Source organism: Osmerus mordax, chromosome 22 (genome assembly GCF_038355195.1).
Source record: "Osmerus mordax isolate fOsmMor3 chromosome 22, fOsmMor3.pri, whole genome shotgun sequence".
Classification (NCBI taxonomy): domain Eukaryota; kingdom Metazoa; phylum Chordata; class Actinopteri; order Osmeriformes; family Osmeridae; genus Osmerus; species Osmerus mordax.
The window spans coordinates 6911665-6931355 of record NC_090071.1 but is presented as its reverse complement, the minus strand read 5'-3'; the positions used below and the strand labels follow the sequence as shown (position 1 = coordinate 6931355).

The 19691-nt window shown below is 50.0% G+C and overlaps 1 protein-coding gene across 1 annotated transcript; it reads right to left on the bottom strand.

Moving 5' to 3' along the window:
* Positions 1 to 484: 484 nt before the first annotated feature.
* Positions 485 to 18830, bottom strand: LOC136965910 (zinc finger protein GLI2-like). Its single transcript, XM_067260212.1, has 11 exons — positions 18734 to 18830; positions 16634 to 16819; positions 12298 to 12499; positions 11867 to 12062; positions 10995 to 11105; positions 9740 to 9880; positions 7704 to 7853; positions 7063 to 7227; positions 5922 to 6203; positions 4097 to 4460; positions 485 to 3897 (listed from the first exon to the last, which is right to left on the bottom strand). The coding sequence occupies exons 1-11, from the start codon at positions 18813 to 18815 to the stop codon at positions 1685 to 1687; spliced, it is 4092 nt and encodes a 1363-aa protein (XP_067116313.1). The 5' UTR covers positions 18816 to 18830; the 3' UTR covers positions 485 to 1684.
* Between the last annotated feature and the right edge of the window lie 861 nt (positions 18831 to 19691).

The window sequence follows — 19691 nt, the reverse complement described above, 5'->3', positions numbered from 1 at the left end:
CAGCGGCCATTTCCTCAGAGTCCTGCTGCCATGGCTAATTTTGAAGTACATGCAGGTTCACTTCGGCTACAGCCTGCATGGGGCTAGCATTTTTCCCTGAAAAAATTGATAAAATTCTTTTATCAAGAATTGACATTGCAGCCATGCCAGCCCTAAGGTAAGATGGGGTCAAGAGAATAGATTTCAAAGCATTGTAATTGCCTCGCAAGGATGTCTTACATACTGTTTGATAAGAAGAAAAATGCATTGTCGGCAAGGGATGGCATTAGGCTTCAAAGACTCAAGTTTGCTCCTGCATTATTTAAGCAATCAACACTCATATGCTTCTAAGATTAAAGAAGGCCTGAAAAAAAGATGAATTCAGCTAATGAATAATCTACATTCAGTTTTACACAGAGAAGGGGGAGAAGAAATGATATACTGTGTATTTATATTTCATAATTGAACATTGTAGAGAGGTGTTTATACATGGGAGTTACAGTGCTGGTGCCGTACAGTTAATGTATGTGAGAGAGAGGATTCACCTTTGACTCATGCAGTGTTTACGGCCATATGAATTACAGTGGTTTTGGCCAGTTTGTAGGCAAACTACACATCCAGTCCATGTATATCCCACAAAGACATATACTTTCAAATGATTAATCACACACGGCACTTAAAAAATGACAACAATATTATATTTCATAAAAATGTACAAAATTATTTACATATTCAGCACCATATGCTGGCATGATAATGTACAAAAGACAATTGTAATTCCTTGCGATTATAGCTCAGAGCCTCTGATTAGGCCTATTGCCTGTAATCCTTTGCCCTTTTCACAAAAAAAGTTTTGGGACTAAAATAACGAAAAATAATACAGTAATTGGAATCTCATTTAGAAAGAATATGTAGCCTATCAAGTATTTGCATATTCCTTTGAAATGGGTCTTTAATTCCAGTCACAACTCATGTGTCAATCGTCTGACATTGTGTTGTCACTATTAATCTCAACAGTGAAAGTCAGAGCAACAGAACAATCACATAAAGGCTCGCAAAGAACACGGAAAATAAACTTGCCAAGACTTAATAGACAGTAGGAGAGCTTTCTCTCTATCCCTGCCTTGTTTTTCTCTTCGCAGTCTCATTGATAGAAAGTAAATTAGTTTCTAATGAGTTCATATGAAAGAACAAAATCTTTTAGATCAAGTTATTCACATAATTATCCAATTCTACAGTGTATGTCCTTAAATACTGTAAGTAAAGGATGATTTAAAAAAACTCCAAATACATTGGACCTGTTTCAGCTTGTAGTGTATCATATGCTCATGCATATGCTTGGGCTTTGCCAGGCACTTAGTACATTCGTTTTACTGCAGAACTGTACTCTCATGTACAACTTTGAAATACTTGTGCTGTGGTTTCCATTATTCCTACTCATCTAAAGGTAAAATATGGCTTTTCAAAGATAGAAAACTGCCATCTTAAATCCTTGACAAATAATACTGTACAGGGTAATACAGGTCACACATTGAAACAGGTGTTTTGGCATGTACTAAAACAAGTCCTCCGAAATGTTCACACATTCTTCATGTCCAGGTCAGTGGTCAAGGTAGGGCAAATAAAAAGTCAGTATTTGAACCCTTCTGCAACAGCGTATATGATCGTCTCATCTCTTCCTTCTCCCACAGTGCAACACAGAAGGCTAGGACATTAGGTTCAGGAACTTGCTCTCCTCCGCCAGGGCGGTTAGCAGGGAGCTCATGTCTCCAATGGCCATGTTGCCCAAGCCAGCAGGCACAGAGGGCAAGGTGACAGAGTTCCGGGGAGTGGTGAGGCGTGAGGAGGTCTGGGATAGGCTCTGGAGGAGCCCAGGGCTCAAAGTACCGGACATGAGGCTGGAGTGGTCCCCATCATCCAGCAGGGCGTCAAAGTCTATCTGGGGCTGCTCTGCCGCCTGGGACGAGTTCTCACTGCTGGACACCTGGCTGGAGCTAGCCCCCTGGGAGCCCTGGTCCACCCTCACCCCACACGGAGGAACATTCACCATCGCAGACATGGACAGGTTTAAATTACCGTCCGGCTCAAAGACCTGAATCTGCCCCGTGTAGTACATAGCGTTGTCGTCCAAGCTGTCGTTGTCATTACTCTGGTGCTCCACAGGTCTAGTTTGACTTTTAGCCATAGCTTCAGAGTTGCTGAAGACTTGGTTGAGGTTGGTTTGTGTTTCTGTCCCAGAGTGCTGTCTGTTCAGGCTCCTGGAGTCAGGGGGAGGCCTCGGCTGCATGAGAACTTGATTTCCACCTTGTACGGCATTCTGGGACAGCGAGTTATAATTCTGACGAGGGCTTCCGCAATTTCCACAGTTATCCTCAAATGTGACCCTGTTATTGTGTGTAGCCACAGTCTGTATCGTCAGGAGGTTTCTGTTGGGGCTGGGGATGTCCATGGTGTTCCCTGTCACGTTGCCGCAGGTTGGGCGTTGATTAGCATTAGCGCTAGCATGGCTAGGCCCCAGACTCTGGTTGAAGCCATACTCAGGCTCATTCAGGTTAGCGGTGTGAGGCTGAAGCCTTTGTTGCTGGACACAGTTGATCCGTGGGTCGGAGTTCTGCTGTGGGTATCTCTGCTGAGGAACAAGCGTCAGGTTCTGATTCAACTGTGGGTTGGAACTGGGGTTCTGGTAAGAGCTGAAGTTGTGTTTTTGTCGGACCACAGCGAGGTTACCGTGGCTGAACTTGTTGAGCTGCTGGGAGGAGGCCTCCATGCTCCCTGAACTGACCTCGTTCCACTGGACGGGCATGTGGCTCTTGTTGATTCTGGGAGAGGAGGGGTGGGCCTGCTGCTGTCTAGGGCTCAGGGCACAGGGAGGCGGAGCCTGGCCGGGCGGGCTCATGTTGGCATCCACGACCGCCATCCTTCTTCTGTGGTACAACTGCCCTTGCTGGGGGTTTGCGTTCCCATGGAAACCCTGCGTGTCTCTGCTGTACGGCGATTGGCTCGGGTTCGAGGCTGACTCCACATCCTGGGAGCGCGTGTAGCGGACCACGTCATCCGGAAGTACCATCACCTCCTCGTCGAGCCGACCGCCTGCGTCGCCGGCCACGGTCTCCATGGCGACGTTCTCGGAGATGCTGGGGGGGCGAGGGACGTAGGAGTAGCGGTGGAGGCCGCCGTCGGAGCGCGGGCAGCTCTGCAGGGCCAGGTGGCGGCGCTCACTGGCCAGAGGGTGCACGCTGCCCAGGCTGTTGTAGCGCTGCCCCGGGGACAGAGGCTGGGACAGGGGCTCCAGGGAGGCGTGGCGGACAGGGTCGCTGGACCGCCGAGGCAGGCTGGAGGGGGCCTCGTGGGGCATCATACTCCGGGAGGGGTAGCCGGTGTCGCTGCAGCGCCTCGGCGCGACGTGGCCCCCGAAGGGGTAACCGCACGCCTCCTGGTGCTCCCCGTAGAGCGCCATGCGCGTCCTGATGCTCATGCGCTCCATGCTGGGCAGGGGCGTGGGCGGGGCTCCCCCGGTGGCGGCAGCGTATTTCGCCTTGAGGCGGTAGTGCTGGGCCGGGGTGAGGCTGAGCATGCTGGGGAGGCCTCCTCCTCCGCCCCCGCCACACTGGCTGGCCTCACTGGAGCGGCGGGAGAGGTCGGTGGAGATGGGGTCGTAGGAGTCGGCCGAGCTGATGTTGTTGTGGTGGCGGTGGCTGAACTGGGAGGCCTCGGAGGAGCGGCGGCTGGAGTAGCAGGGAGAGATGCCGGAGGAGCGGCGGCTGAGGGCGTAGGCGGAGCTGGCGGTGCTGGTGGAGCTGTCACGGCGCTCTCCCAGCAGGCTCAGCACCGGCGTCTTGCCAGGGAAGAGGTCGCTCAGGCTGGGGCAGGGGACGCAGGTCGTACCGCCACCCAGACCCCCGGTCTCCAGAAAGGAACCTGAGACACACGCACGTTTACGTTAGGACAACACTACACGTGACATCTTCCGACAAATGTGCAACTTGAAGTTCGATCGTAAAGTCGACCTCGACGTTCAAAAGTAACAGTCAAGATGACATGCCAGATTCCCCCGCTAACATCTAACATCAGAATCATTCGGCGCTTCTATTTCGAAATAGTAACTTTGCTGACTCACCGCTGGTCAGTATGGGTGGCAGCTTGGTGTGGGTCCCCTGAGGCGCTGTGTTGGCCCACTGGCAGGAGTCCCTCACCGTGGTCAGCCTCTCCTTCTTCAGGTGCTCCAGCCGGTGGCAGGTGTTGAGCTGCTTCCGCAGGTGGAGACCCAGCACGGCGCCCCCTCCCGACCCCATGATGGTGCCTGTCCCGGGGGAGGTGGCGGTGTCCAGCGCCAGGGGGTCGTCCAGAGCACTCAGGTCCCCCAGGCTGCCCCCGCTGCTGAGCATGGCCATCTCTACTCCACTGTCATGGTTGGTGGCGCTGCCAAGTGGCGATGGCTCACTGCTGCATGACGACTGGCCGCCAGGGCTGGACTGATACATCTAGAGGATGGCGGAGAGAGCGAGGGGGAGGGAGGGAGGAAGGGAGGGATAAACAGAAGCCATGTTTACACCAAGGTCTTCAATCGGGGAGAAAAATGGAACAGCAACAACAAAACGACAGGATGTAAATCATGAAGCTTTTTAATCCCCCTTAACTGTAATAGTAAATAATGAGGGCCGGGGAGCCTCAGATTGTGGCTCTCGTAGTCTGTCTGTGAATTGAAAATGGGTGTGATGAAAGCATGCTGGAGTGAATGAGGTCTGCACATTGGGCCTCTCATCTGGGGTTGTTAAGCGTGTTGGGGTCCTCCTTCGACAACACCTCCGTGAGTACAAGCTGTCATGTCGGAGGACTGCCCCCCACCCCCACCCCAACAATGCCTGACACAGATTTGTGTGCATATCTTGCATTTTTTCCCACCTCAGGTTGGTTGCAGAGTTCCCTCAGGGCGCTTGTCAAAGCTTGCCTGGCTAAGTGGCTGAGAATTTATGATCTATCATGGCAGCATTCCTATTAATCATGTATGTTCGTGTCTGGCGAATTGACACAAGAAACAACTGACAAATAAGGTGAGCTGTCTCTTTGAATCAGACCTATTTCCCCGGCCTACCCAGGGACACAAATGTATTCAGGCCCGTTGAGAGCTTAAAAGCTGTCTTAATCACGGCTTGATCATTGCCGCTATTTGTTCAGAACAGAAAAACAGTCCCAATGTTTGAATATTAATCTAGCATTGGCTTTTATCATTGGCAGGGTTAGATTTCTGTTAGATCTGCCTGCCACTGTGGAATTGGGCTGGATAATCAGGAGGGGGGGGGGGGGAGGGGGAGGGGGGGGTCCTCTAATGTGGGGGCAGGGGTGAAGGCGGGCAGCATTGCTTCATGTTACACAATGGCCCATGCATGGGAAACAATGTCAAACATGAAAGGCCCATAGCTATCGGCATACAGTGTCCGACTGGGACAGAGACACATGGCCTATGTTAATGTGTAACCAAGCATTTCAAATGAACCTGCAGGACCTTGTAGTGCACAACACACAAAATACAATGGAGACGTTTATAGGCAGGACCTCATTGTCCACTCTCTGTACTTTGGTCACGTGGGGTGTGGTGAGATGGTGGGATGAGGACAGCAGTTATTTCTAATTAGGGGATGTGGTGATCAAGAGAAGCTGTGCTCACCTTAGTAATGTCTGTCCTTAAGGAATGTTTGAAGGGGAGAAAGATGGATACATTCGAGCAGCAAGCAGATATTGTTAAAAAGAGGGAGATTATTAGATTTAGGGGATTGTTAGGTAAGATTTGCATGCCATTGTTAGTGTGATACTAGGTAGAAGAAAAACAGAATGTAAAGACCCAGGTTCAGGAAAAATACACGCCCAGATTAGTGACAGCAACCCAGTGAGGAACTATTGTTCGGGTTGTTTACATCCATCAAGCAGTTCACAGATTAATTTACCACAGAGTTTTCAGTCTTGATGGACTTGACCTGCAGGTAGTCCTCCATGCCTCTGGAGGTGCTGTTGGCCTCCAGCTTCTCCTCCATGCCCCTGCTGCTGGGTTTGGAGCCGGCGTCGTTCTCGCCGTTCTCCCGGGGGTTCTGCGGCCGGGGCGGGAGGTCTCCACGCTGCTTCTTGGTGACGTGGGCCTCGGGCCCGTGGACGGTCTTCACGTGCTTCCGGAGAGAGCTGGGGTCTGTGTAGCGCTTGGTGCAGCCAGGGATTTTGCACACGTAGGGTTTCTGTGAAAGAGATCAACTTGAGCCTGTTGGTATTGTATCGCTAACAGTCAAATATATGACTCTGAATTAGAGTCTCACTCTCTCCTACTTACTCAGATTAGCTGTGACTTGATGTTGGTGTAAACATGCAATTAGAGATATAAATTATGCATGTAGAACAGTGACATGCTGGTTTTACCAACAGTCTCAGTATGATTCATGGGCACCGGTAATAAAGTTGGAGTTGCTAGTGGATCTATGGGATGTTGTGATCCCAATCTCCCATCCTCTACCACCCCTGATGGATTGTCGGGGGGTTGAAATGGTTCCAGGTTTCATTCTGTATTCATGATCTGCAGGTGGTCCTTCTCCATAGGGATAGGCTTGATTCGCACTAATGCATTGTGGGCTTGCAGTGCTCATTAGTTCCGCACCTCATTATTTACTCACACTAACGCGTAGACACACACGGGCATGCCCACACACACGCACGCACTTACACAAATACTTGCACACAAGTGAGCGCGCGCACAAACACACACACAAGCACACACACACGCGCACACACACACGCACATCCCTGGATAATAGGGCGGGGAGGAGCGTCCAAGAACAATCACCATACATGATGAGAAAGCCTGAACAGATCTATTTAAACGCAAACAGGGCCAGACAGGCAGTGGCATATTCACAACACATTAAGCACTTCTTACTTTCCTAATGCTTAAGGTAGTGCTTAAGTCACAAAATATAGTACTCTTTTCCCTTCAAGGAGGTCTAAGAGAATTTCTAATGGAGTCTATAAGGGAGTCTGTCTGAAGTGAAGGCAGTGAGGGGCTGGGGAGAGGGAGGGGGTGTGGGGGCTTGTGAAAGCTGGTACCTCGTTGGAGTGTGTCCGGTTCTGGTGCTTGGCGCGGTCTGAGGCGTTGGAGAAGGCTTTGTTGCATCCCTCATGCTCACACACGTACGGCTTCTCTCCCGTATGTGAGCGCAGGTGGGTCTTCAGGTTCTCCAGTCTGGAGTAGGCCTTTGAGCATCCCTCGAACTGAAATGGAGAGAAACACACAGAACAATGAGCAGTCAAAACAACTGGGGTATGAGGACATGATGCACTTTTACATGAAGATCATTCTTACTTTCCCTCTTTAAGCTCTTAATTTCTTTGACATTTGGATGTCAATAATTTGACATAGCTCTCAATGCATGTATTGCACGACTATTTAAGACAATACTATTGTCTTTATCCTCAACAGCATACATTTACATTACATTTACATTTAGTCATTTAGCAGATGCTCTTACATACAGTACAAACTCTTGTTTAAAGGGAAGGAATGCTTGCAAAACAGCATTTATACTGTTCGAAAGTCTTTATTGACTGCAGCTTCACAGATTAATATATGTCCTGACTGGCTTCGTACGTGTTTGTGCTCGTGAGGGAGATAGAGTTTGTACATGTGTAGGAGTGTTTCCGAAGGTGAATACCCGGCGGGGAGCACAGTCTCCCTATGAGTTACTCACAGTGCACTTGTGTGGCTTCTCCCCAGTGTGCCTGCGCATGTGAACCACCAGCATGTACTGAGCCTTGAAGGGCTTCTGCTCCCGAGAGCACTCGTTCCAGCGGCACACAAACTCCTTCTTCTCCCCGTGGATGTGGTCGTTATTGATGTGCTGCCGACACAGACACACACACATACGAAGAAGGTTAATTCCCACTTGAGCTCACAGACCATATGTACACTTGTGTTCATAAACACTGTTTTGTATCATGAATATTTATCTTTTGGCATTGGAGTCTTATCTGACCTGGACCAGACCAGGACACACTCCGCTACCTGATTTCTTATCATATCGACTTCACATAAATGTTATTCCCTTTTGTTGAATGTGATTCTGTGTTATGTTAAAAAGAACATCAAAACAGGTGAGAAAAAAAGTGGATTTCAAGAAGGCACTTTGTGACAGGGCCTTCATTTGCTTATCAAAGAACATTTTTAGGGGTGTCATCAATCAAAGTTTGCAGTTTACCTTGCGTTTGGGTGATTGTGTTTTTTGGTATGCACAAATTAAGGCCCGCTTGCAGGAATCACCGGCGTTTGATAGATGAGATCCCTGTTTTTTCTCGAGAAGGATTCTCTGACTGGAGAATTAAGCTCTAATCAATCGTCAGTCAAATGCCCCACTTCGCTCTGTTTGTATATGTATTGGGTGTAACACTTTAATTTGCCGGAATTGCTCTCTTACACATTGGAAACCCCTCTCCAAGATTGATGTGGTGTCTCTCTGGCCATGCCTGGGGTGGATGAGTTTGGACAGGTATAGTGCACTTGAAAGCATTCCCTCATTAGGCTGTAGTGTTTGAGTGCACAGGACCACTCAGTGGTTAAGTGTGGTGGGATCACCCAAACACCATAGTTTCCTTGGATCCCTTAATGACAACGTTTTTAGAAATGTCCCAAATCCTTGTGGGTACCAGGGCGACAGGCTCAGGTTACCATCTATCCAGCTGAGCTGAGGCCAGTGCATTTACGCAAACACAGTTGGTGACAAGGGCCATCATTGTGGTAAAGGGCAGCCTATTCCTCAGGCCACAGAGCCTGGCGAGTTGTTGGTTTAATGTCCAGGGGTGGATCATTTAGCCCTGGACACATGCTGGTGGGCGAACATGCGCTCTCAAACAAGCGTCTCTTTGTCTCCAACCCAAACCATCCCGGCCTATCATTAGGAGAGATCTCTGAGAGCAACTAAACATTCAGCGGGGTGTAATTTAGTGCACATCCTCCTGAGCCCCTGTGACTCAGAGAAACAATGAGCAGAGATAATGGGGGGAGGCTGTGCTCTGAGCTGTTTCTGTAACAGTGCCCCCCGGCCACAGAACAGTGCTTAATTCCCTCTCTGCCTCACTGGCCGCCCGGTATGTCCCAAATCCATCAAAGACCCTACAGGCTGGGATGGACACAGAAGGTTCAAGAAGCTAAACGACAACATCTTACACAAGCGGAATAATAGTTTGTTCGAGAGCCAAACTGACTTTGAGAGTCTGATTCAGTGTCTGATGGGACTTTGGGGGGAAAAAGATGTTAGGCGCAGATGACTGGCCTCTGAAGCTGGCTGGTCTGGGTAGTGTGAGGGCTGGACCTGTCCTCTCTCTTGTAGGTGTTGACACTGGAGAGACCGGCCAAGGGAGGACATTTAAAGTTCCTGGGGGGAGGGCTTTCTGCCAGGCCCTTCTGGGGTCAAAGGTCATGCGGCTCATCTAGACCGGGGGTCAATGAGCCTGGCTGTGACACAGCTGCACTGGCAGACTCAGCTATCAACACACACTCATTAGCTACCTGCCTCTGGCCTTGTGCTAATCTCTGCTCGAAGTAATACAGACTAATTTTCAGTTGCTCTGGGTTTAAAGTAGAACAATGGAGTAGGGTACGATTATTTTCTTATTTGCCACAAGGCCAGCTCTAAGCAGGTGGCAGACTAAATCATAGGAAGGTAGCACATATACCACACACCCACCCACACACACACACACACACACACAAACCCAGTCCCCTTCTTACATGGACCAGCTGGTCTTGGGTGTCGTACTCCTTGCAGCAGCCGTCCCAGTGGCAGTTGGTCTCGTACACCATCTCAGGTTCCTGCTTACATTCATCCTTGTCCAGATCCTCCTTCAGGTCCAGCATCCCACCCAGATGGTCCTGTGTGGAGGCAGGACAGCATCAGACACCCCTCCACAGCAGGACGCAACTCATTAGCCATCTACTGTCTTTACTGTCAATCTGCCCACTTCTTTTTTTTTTTCTTTCATATTATTTTTTTTTTTTACTAACTTTTAACCCCAAAATCTTCTCCCCTGCCCACCTCACATTTTCCTGCACTTCCTCCAATTCATCTTGAGTTGCTCAAGCCACTTTCCGCTCCTAAAAGGTTGAAAGTGCTCCTACGTGTCGCTGTGTGCTTTCTTAAATATCCCCGGTGCTCAACGCGTGCCCTGCTAACGCGCACAGATTCATTTGGGTGAAGGTGGTGGCGGTGGATTAAAGACAGCGTTAGCTTTGCTCTCTGCCGGGGGAGGGTGGAGGGAGGGGGGGGGGGGGGGTAGGAGAGTCACACGTTGAGGCTGTCTGGCTGGAGGCCGTTCCCAGGCTGTCCTGCCGGCTCTCCCAGCGCAGCGCCGAGCTTCTACACACGCCGCCACGGCGCACCACACCCCCAGCCTGCTGACTGCAGCATGTTTATCTCTGCCCCGCGTGCTATCTTCATCAATTCTACTGGCCCCAAGACGACTGTGTGCTTTGCCATCCCCATGCATCACGCCCAAACCTGCCTCGGAATCGGAGAGGAGGCGCAAATTTGTCAAAAGAAAAGAGAATGAGCCCGGGCGAAGAAAAAAAAATAGAAAGAAAGAGAGGGAGGAGGAAGAGGGGGGCCTTCAGATGACAATAACGGCCGGCCGATATTTCATGAAAATGAAGTGCTCTGGCACAGTTTACAGTGGCCAGGGAAGGAGGGAACAAACAAATGGATGCAAAGCTCTTATCACATGGAGTTTTTCTCGGCGCCCGAGGAGGGAAGCGGGTCAGGGAACTGGGCTTCCCAGGGGTCTGTGCCACGCCATTGATCAGGACCCAGTGTTCAGAGGGAAAAGATGAACCCATCAGAGATAAGCGTACTCAGAGCACTGCGGGGCCTGACGTTTAACCTCAGCATCACATCACTCTAATCAGAACGTCATCATCTGTCCCATCCATCTCCTGAGTAGGACTGTCCCCAGTAGCCCAAGTGGACTGGACAAACAGCCGAGCCTCTTACCGGTGAACAGGGGGACAGTGACCTCGCCACCTCCGTCTCCATCTTCACCTTTGACCTTTTGGTGATCATGGGGTTGACCGTGCTGCTGACTGCTGAGTCTCCATTGGGATTCTGGGAAAAATAGGAGAGGAAGAGGTGGAACGGAGAGGAGGGGAGAGGGAGAGGAGCGTGTGTTAACAGTGTACCCTGTGTATTCTCAGCATGTCACGTGCCTGTGACAGTAAAACCCCTTTTTTCAAAGGCGACCCACCGAGGAGACTAAACAGTCTAGCTGTTTCTCTGATGAATGGATGTACGTGAAAACATCTAGAGAGTGAGCTCAGTCCTGAAAACCTCATGTGACTCCTGGAGGGAGATGAGAGGACGCGCCAGTGGAACGAGGGCCCTCCCTGTTGATAGAGCCACGAGACACTGTTGTGCTGACTTGGCCAATGTGTGTGGGTAGAACTGTGCAATAATAATGCTGACTGTGATTACCCTGAACCACGGCAATGTGCTTTTGATCAGGGCAGGAGGAATCGGCCTGTCTTCAATGCTGTGTTTATGACAGACGGAGCCTGCAGCCTGGGCTGGCACTATGTGGGTTGTGGGAATGAGGAATGAGGAGGTCTACATTACGTCCCCTTAAAGCTGTCTTCACCCAGACAAAGTTTAGATTCAGTAGGACATTTAAGTGAATGGAATGATCACAAATGCACAGGCAGGACCGCCACAAACCTCAACTTTTGTACACAAAAGATGATAAAGGGGGAGAGCTATACAGCCATCACTACCACTTTAAAACAAAATCTGAGTACAGGCAAAGAAAATGATTGCGTATGGGACATACTTCAAGTCCCTCCCCACAGCGGCTGTTATCGGGCGGGCCTTACCTTGGCCTGGACGTCGTTGTGGTGGATTGAGGGGGGCAGGGAGGTGAGACCTAAAGTGGCGTGCTGGCGGCTGGAGAAGGTGGGCGAAGGCTGGATGAGGGGAGGGGTGTGACCGAAGGCGCTCAGCCCCCTCTGCTGGGAGAGCAGCTGCTGGTAGGCCATGGGGTTGATGGGGTGGGGGAACGGGAAGGAGGGACTGCCAACCAGACAAGAGAATATTAAGACTTCATGAATCCGACTGTAGTACCGCATTTACATCGTCTTTTGTTGGAAGTTGGCTATTTACTGTAAAGAAATACCACATTTATTCTATTACGGGTATAGAATCCAAACCAAGAAACGTGCGGAACAAGAAAAGTAGTGCTTTCTCTTTAAAACCAACCAAGAAGCAAAAGTCAGATCTAAGTGGGTGTGTTTGTATCGAGTGGTACCTGATGCCCCCCACAGAGAGGTGTCCATAGGAGCTGGAGGCAGCAGAGCTGGAGCGGGAGTTGTTGATGTAGGCCACCAGGGAGTTGGGCGACGTGCGGATCATTGTCTGCAGGTCGATGCTGGCGTCGGACAGGGGAGAGATGGACAGAGCTCTCTTCCTGCTCAGCCTGGGGGTGAGTCTGGGGCTGGCGAAGCGCGACACTGTGGAACACAAATCAGCACCCAGGCATGTCAGCGAACGTGTCCGACTTTTTTTTCCCTCTCATTCGGACGTGCTCTGTCCACAGTCCGTCTCTCCAGCCGCTGGATCAGGAACGAGTCTGATTAATGCATTCAACTCATGGTGCTGTCTTTCTACCCTTCCTCCAAAACCCTCTCTCCACTCTGGTGAAGTCATCTGCACACCAGGGCCTCTCCCTAAGGGGGGCACCCACTTACCGCACGGGATTATGAATGTTTGCAACTTAAAAAAGAGTAATTCCATCCAGACCAAATCTATTGAGTCACTCTTGAGCTGCATCATTGTGTCATTTTCGCATCCTGCCCAGCGGCGTGCTATTTCGGGAGCGGCAGACCTGGCGGAACGCTGTTCCTGCCTGCCGGGACCCGGTGATTGATGCTCACGCAGCCTCCCTCCGACACTCACACCCCCAGGAAATAGAACAGGCCTATCAATAAGTGCTCAAGATTGATTCACAGCTAATACAGTAAACAATTTGTATGAGGTGATGGAAACTGGGCCTGGCAGGAAGATATTGTGCAGTAAAATATCAGCTCATCCTTCCTGGAGTTGGTGGGTATGGTGGAGTGAAGTCCTGCCTACATTAGATGTAAAAAAAAACAAAAAACTTTCTTACTTTTATCTAAAGAACTTCATTTTAATGTACCCTACTAACACACATTTCCAGTGCATATAACTTAGAATTTATTTTACGACACATCCAAAACATACAGCCTCTGACAAGGTGGCTGAAGGGAAGGCAAACCTAGCACACACATTCTGGTTTTGTTAACACATAGTGGCCTCATTTAGATTCAGACTCAGAATGATCAATCTCTCCAGAATAATCCTAAGTAATTACTATGATAAACATCTTAGCGTTAGGCTCACGCTTCACTTTGGCAAACGAGGCCAATTTAGAGGAATTGATTTCAACAATGAGGAAATGTATGCAGAATGTTCCGATCGATCTCACGTTCACGGTCCTTCATGCAAATGTGCCGGCACTTTATTTAATAGTCTCAAACCTGGTTTGAAATACAGCAATGATCATCTACGTCGAGACACAGATCTGATGAATAAGGACGTTTTGCGCCTCCGTAAAACAGCAGGAGGCACTTATGAGGCGATGCTGCTGATTTGGAACAGAGCAGTCATTCGACTGCCTGACGTGCACCAACAGTACAGATGCACGCTTGTAAAAAGGTCTATGCGTTAGACCTCTAGGTCTACACTAATGAAGTTTGATGCTGTATCTAAACTCAACTGGTGGTTAAAAGTCTGTTTATCTGTAGCAGCTGGCCCTCTGCGCTGACTGGACTCTTACTGACTGTTGTGTCAGCAGAAGGAGCAGTCAGCCAGTTGCTGTGGGCCCAACAGGTGCTCCACATTAGCCGTGGTGTTGTTGGAGCCGGAGCAGTCGTAAACCCCTCAGCAGGTCGGGATTGGGACCAGTGTGGTCATTACACAAGGCACTGGCAACCGGACGTCCATTATGGCTAACAGCTCAGTCATGTGTGTGTGTGTGTGTGTGTGCGCTTCCAATGACAGAAACTCAATCCCTTAGTCGTCGAACAACTAGAAAGTGGCCTGGTGTTCTTGCTCTACTGGGTTTAACTATATATGCCTCTCCGATGATTCTTTGCTGGGAGTATTTCTCTTCGGTGGAGTCCCATTTGACATATGTTCTCAATCTGGCTACTCTGAGACTTCCTGTTGGGACACAGACAAACTTTGGATGATGCAACAAACATGTATTAAACTTAACAACCCGCCAGGGGTTCTGACTGCTGTGAGACTTACAGAGACATTCCCCAAGAGCTGCTAAAGACATTGTGCATGAGGGACGGGGGGACGGGGGGGACGGAGGGGGGGGGGGGGCAGAGGATGTGTAATTTAGGCAGTTAACCAGCCGCTAAGTCAAGGTCTTCCTGGTGGAAAAGCCATGGGTGAATTTAGACGGTATTTGCATTGCATTAACAGCCTGGTTTGAGTGAGTAGGGAAGAGCCGTTCAGGAATGGCAGCCTGATTTATCTGTGTTACTCTGCTCACCTCTGGGGAGATGTGTTTATTAATGTGCCACTTCCCTTGATAAATGAGGAAATGGAAAAGCCCAGGCTGCCGTTCGCCTAGCCTCCTGGTCTCCCCCTGTGATTTATGTCAGCAGCCAGCCCAGCCTAGCCCAGCCCAGCTCTCCTCCGCTCCCCTCCTGAGGGGTGAGGGTGTGTGTGTGTGTGTGTGTGGGGGGGGGGGGACCCCCTTCCTGCTGGTCCTAAGAGGCTGTGTCATTGGGCCTTTCACGGCCCTCCACGGACAGGCCTCCTGGGCTGTGTTTACAGTAATTGTGTTTGGTCCACGGCAGGATTTTTTCACCTGGGTAGCCGTCCATACCACAGTCCAGAGTGACTGTCACTGCTGGGACTGTGTCTAACTGTGCTAAAGCGGCTCTGTAACACTCATTTCCTTCTTCTGGCGGACATTTCTTTTCCCTGGAACAAATACTGGAATTTACATTTCCCTGAGACAAAAGCCAGTGAGTGCACGCTGTTGTGTTGGGGCTGTGGAGAGCTGTGGGCCTGTGTAGTGTATGTCACTGTTGGGGAGTGAAGTTATGACAGGTTTTATATGCCTGGTCTGATGCCTTTGGCAGCTTGCCGCCTCTGGAGCAAGCAGGGGCTTGGCTCAGTCACCACAACACTGCAGCTCATTCACAAGCTCAGTATGGGGCCTGGAAGACAACACTTACTGGCCCCTCAGAAAGGCAGCGCTAACCAACGCTAACGCAGGCATGGCTGGACACTTTATGGCCACCGGTGAGATCTTTCTAGTCCCCTGGGAACTGCTAGTAAGATTTAGTCTTTAGCTTGTCTGTGTGTTTCTGAGTGCGTGTTGAGAGGAACGACGACTCACCGTGAATGCCAGGGACCTCGTGACGGCGTGCGGGACAGAACCTTCTCGTTTGTCTGTGGTCTGCTTGGGGGTCACTAAGCTACCTGCCAGGGGATGGAGGAGTGTGGTGTGACCCAGAGGCTGCGCTGCAGGGCCGTGCTAAGTCGTACCGGCTCCACTCACCTCCTGGTCATCGCTCTGGCTGTGTGCCTCATATCGTGATGAATGGGGGAGATACACCTGCTGTCTGATAACTGAGTGAGAATCAATCTACCATTATCTCCCCAGAACGCCTCCTATGACAGAGTCCTTAACGACTGTCAGGGCCTGTGTGTAAATGCCATTCAGTGAAGGGATAGAGAGCTCCGGCACAGATAAAACTACAGGCTTCTGCTGTTTAAGTCAAGACCAAGAAAAACAGTGAGATAAAAAAGTAGGCCTTGTCGCGAGAAGGTCAGCTTCTAGTAAGGCTATCCGTCATGTAAAGACGTAGGACGGTGCTATAAACAGGCTCTTTCATAAAGGTACAGTAGGTGTTGATGTCAATTTATCGCGTTGGCAAAAGCAGCGTCGGTTTTTTGAAGGCATGTTGTATTACAAAGGCTCTGATAGATGATGACACGGCCCTGGGATTCACTGTAACAAAATCCCTTTACTAGAATCAGTCTCGCTCCCAGACATAGCTGCCCTTTTAAGGTGACAGAGGAAGTGGAGGATGAAAGCAGGCAACCATTACATTAAATATACCTCTGACACCCCCCCCCCCCACCCCCCGACGCCCATCCCACCCAACCCCTAAGTGAACTGTCTCAGCACGGCATAATGTCACCTAAGTCTTGTTGTTTATGAAGAACACTGGCAGAGACTTGTAAGGAAGAAATAAAACAGAAGAAGGGCAAGTCTTAGCGCACACGGCCATTACCTGAGTCCACCTCTTTCCTTTCAAGTCGTTACAAAATGATTTGTATTTTTTTTAAACACACACAAATTGTTGTTGTTATTTGTTTTAGACATTTCACTCCAATTTCATCATTCGCTGCCATCTCGGCAACACTGCGTTCAGGAGAAGTGTCACTCGTCTGAGAACGATTCACGGTGAAACTGAGGTCGTCAGGGGTGTGTGTATTCGATTAATCATCAGTAAAAAGGGACTTTGAAATCCAGTTTTAGCCAGTCTTCCAGTCATGGGCCTCTTCTCCCCCTCGGCAGCCCCAGAGTCACTCACCGTCCACGGGGGTGATGTAGTCCGGCAGTTGGGCAGCAGCTGCCACCGCCCCGGCCCCCTGCATGAGCAGCTCTCCGTAGGGGTTCCTATGGGCGGCCATCAGGTGGTAGTAGTCCGCCGGATTGGCTCCTGGAGGGGGAGGGGGCAGGCCGAACAGGCCGCGCTCTTTCAAGTGTTCATGGGCCACTGCAGGGAGAGGAAGGAAAGGAGGGATGAAGGGAGAATAAGTGAGAAAGCAGGGAGGGTGAGGAGGAGGGGTGGGGGGGAATTCCAGCCAGTCTCGCCACATGCTGCCAGACAGGGTTTGAAAGGGCTGTGCGCGAACGTGACGGCACTGTCCTACAGAGACATTGATGCGGGCGAGAGGAATGGGCGGGCCGGCCAGTGATGTGCAGCGGGGCGTGTCAGTGCCCCTGCAGATAAAGGGAGGGAGAGAGAGAGAGAGAGCGAGAGAGACAGAGAGAAGGAGACTGAGAGGGGGCCTCCACATTCCTGCATTTCCTCTGCCTCATAAACAAAGTAGTGGGGCTGCTTGGCTATCTGTTTCTTTCTTGCCGCTTCTCTCTTTCTTTCTTTCTTTCTTTCTTTCTTTCTTTCTTTCTCTCTCTCTCTCTCTCTCTCTCTCTCTCTCTCTCTCTCTCTCTCTCTCTCTCTCTCTCTCTCTCTCTCTCTCTCTCTCTCTCTCTCTCTCTGTCTCTCCCTTTTTTCAGTTGTCTCGCCTTCCCTCCCTCTATCTGTCTGAAAACATGTCCTGGTGCCGTATCCACTGTGGACGAGCCCTGGAGTCCCGCAGTAACAACCCCGCTACTGTGTTAACATCTGCACCTAGTAAACCACATTTAAAAGTGTCAGGAGCAATAAGAGTGAGATATGAATTTGTTTTACATGGCCTGCCGCCGTCAGAAAAGGCCCGCCTGTCCGCCAGCCTTCCAACTCCATCTGCTCTGCTCGGAAATCTGGGAGGGAACGTCCGCTCTGAGTTAAGTTTTTTGGGGGCGAGCGGATGCAGATTCCTGTCCTGTCTCCCCTCTGCTCTCCTCCCACTGTGTCACCTCTCCTAGAGTAAAGTGATCCTTCAGACACCATTAGACGGCTTGGGCCTAAAAGAGAACAGGTGTGTGCTTGTGTTGACTTTAAAGGAGAAACAGGCTCTTTTCTCTCTGTTCTCTCCTAGATCACATGTCCACTTAAAAGTGTCCATTTTGTGTTTTGGGTAAAAAGCACGCCAACAGAAGATAAAGGCCAGAACTTTTCTCACAGTAAAACTTTTTTTATTCTAATTAAATAGAACTTTGATGGAGAGATCAAGTGTAGAGAGGAAACAAAAGCATGTCTCAAATGCTGTGTGCTGGAAAGGGTCACCTGGAAACATAAACGCAAACTACCTATCACTTCAAAACTCAAGGCCTGCTCCAGAACCTATTAGCATTCCCTCTCACTGAAAATAGCCTCCATCTTTTCTCTTTCCCCTAGCTCTATCACGGCCAGATCTCCAACGCTCGGCTTATTTCACTTTAAAAGCACAGGCACATTACTGTTGACAGACTGTAAAAGGTGATTTATATCCCATTCAGACTCCTCGCCTCAACCCGTTATTGTAATTCAGCTCCGACTAAATAGTTGTCATCACGGCAGGGGGGTACATTTTAGGGGAATTTCTTTTGGCCGTCGGTTTTCTCTTATCAATTTCTGTGGTTTTTGGATAAAGCCTGAGAGAATCAAACACCTGAGACTGGAGGCTGTGGTTTCCCACAGAGTAATCAACTTAAGCGAGTGTGGAGTCTAGTCGTGTCTCTGCCTGGACTGTTTACCACCAATCGAAACATCTGAAAACACTAAAAAACAATTGCCTCACATGCAGGTATGTTAATGACTAGGGTACTCCCAAGTGCACGCAAGTCTCCACTGAGCCATGCAGTCTCATTTAGTACAAGCTCCACAAGGGACCTGCAATTTGGGGACGCAGTGACGCCGCTCCGGGGTGAACCAAAACGTTTACTCAGGGACGTGATGTGTTGTCATGGCGCCAGGGGGCCGAGGTGTGAGTGTGTGGTTTAGGCAGCCTGGCCTGGGAGGGAGGGAGGGGTTGCAGCCACTCACGGTCTGCGGGGCTGAGTCCACGCGCCGCCGAGATCATGGAGAGGGTGGGGCTGCTGTGCATGGAGCGCAGGTAGTGCTCCATGTGGGGGTTGACGTAGGGGTGCGGCGGGCTGAAGGGCGACTCCCCGGTGGCGCCGGCGTGAGGCGACAGGCGGATCAGGGAGATGTCGGAGATGACGGGGCTGCCTGCTAACCCTGTATGACTGGTGAGAGAGAGAGAGAGAGAGAAACAGGTACAGTTTAATGACATGGCCTCAAACACGAGACTCCAGAAAAATATTAATAAACGTCGTCTTCATCATTTTTAAGAAGTTACAAAACACCTAAATGAGGTTTAGATCTACAACTTAAGTACCAAAAAAGTTCCATTGTGTCAGATTAACACTAAAAAGACAATAAAAAACCGTTATTGAAGTTGTGAAAAAACATTAGACTTCCTGCAGCTTGCACGTTCTAAGATTTAGGGCAGTGCACTCATTTCTGCTGACAGGGCGGTGCAGAGCAAGGCCGGTTGGCACACACACCTGAGAATGTAGAGTAGACTCTGCAGGCGAGTGTATCAGGTCTGAGCCTGAAGTAATTAATCAGTGAATCTGATATGCTCTGTCTCCCGTTCTGTGTATACAGACGGAGATGAAAATGAGCTCACGTCTAATACCATTCCTGTCTCTATCTGCCTTTGATCTGGGGAGGAGTTCTCTGGTGAAACTGAGGTTCTCTGGTGTGACGAGGTCATTCACACACACACTAACACACGCGCACACATCACAAAGACATGCAAGTATTCAACCAGACAGCATATCCCTCAGGCAATACCTGCTGTCTCATTACTGGTTTACTCTAGCTTACCTCATCCCAGAACATACATCCTCCAGTAACCCAAGCTACCATTTTCCCTCTGGGTCACACAGAGGATAAATAGTTCAGGTCTTAGCCAGATATTAGTCTGTCAACCTTC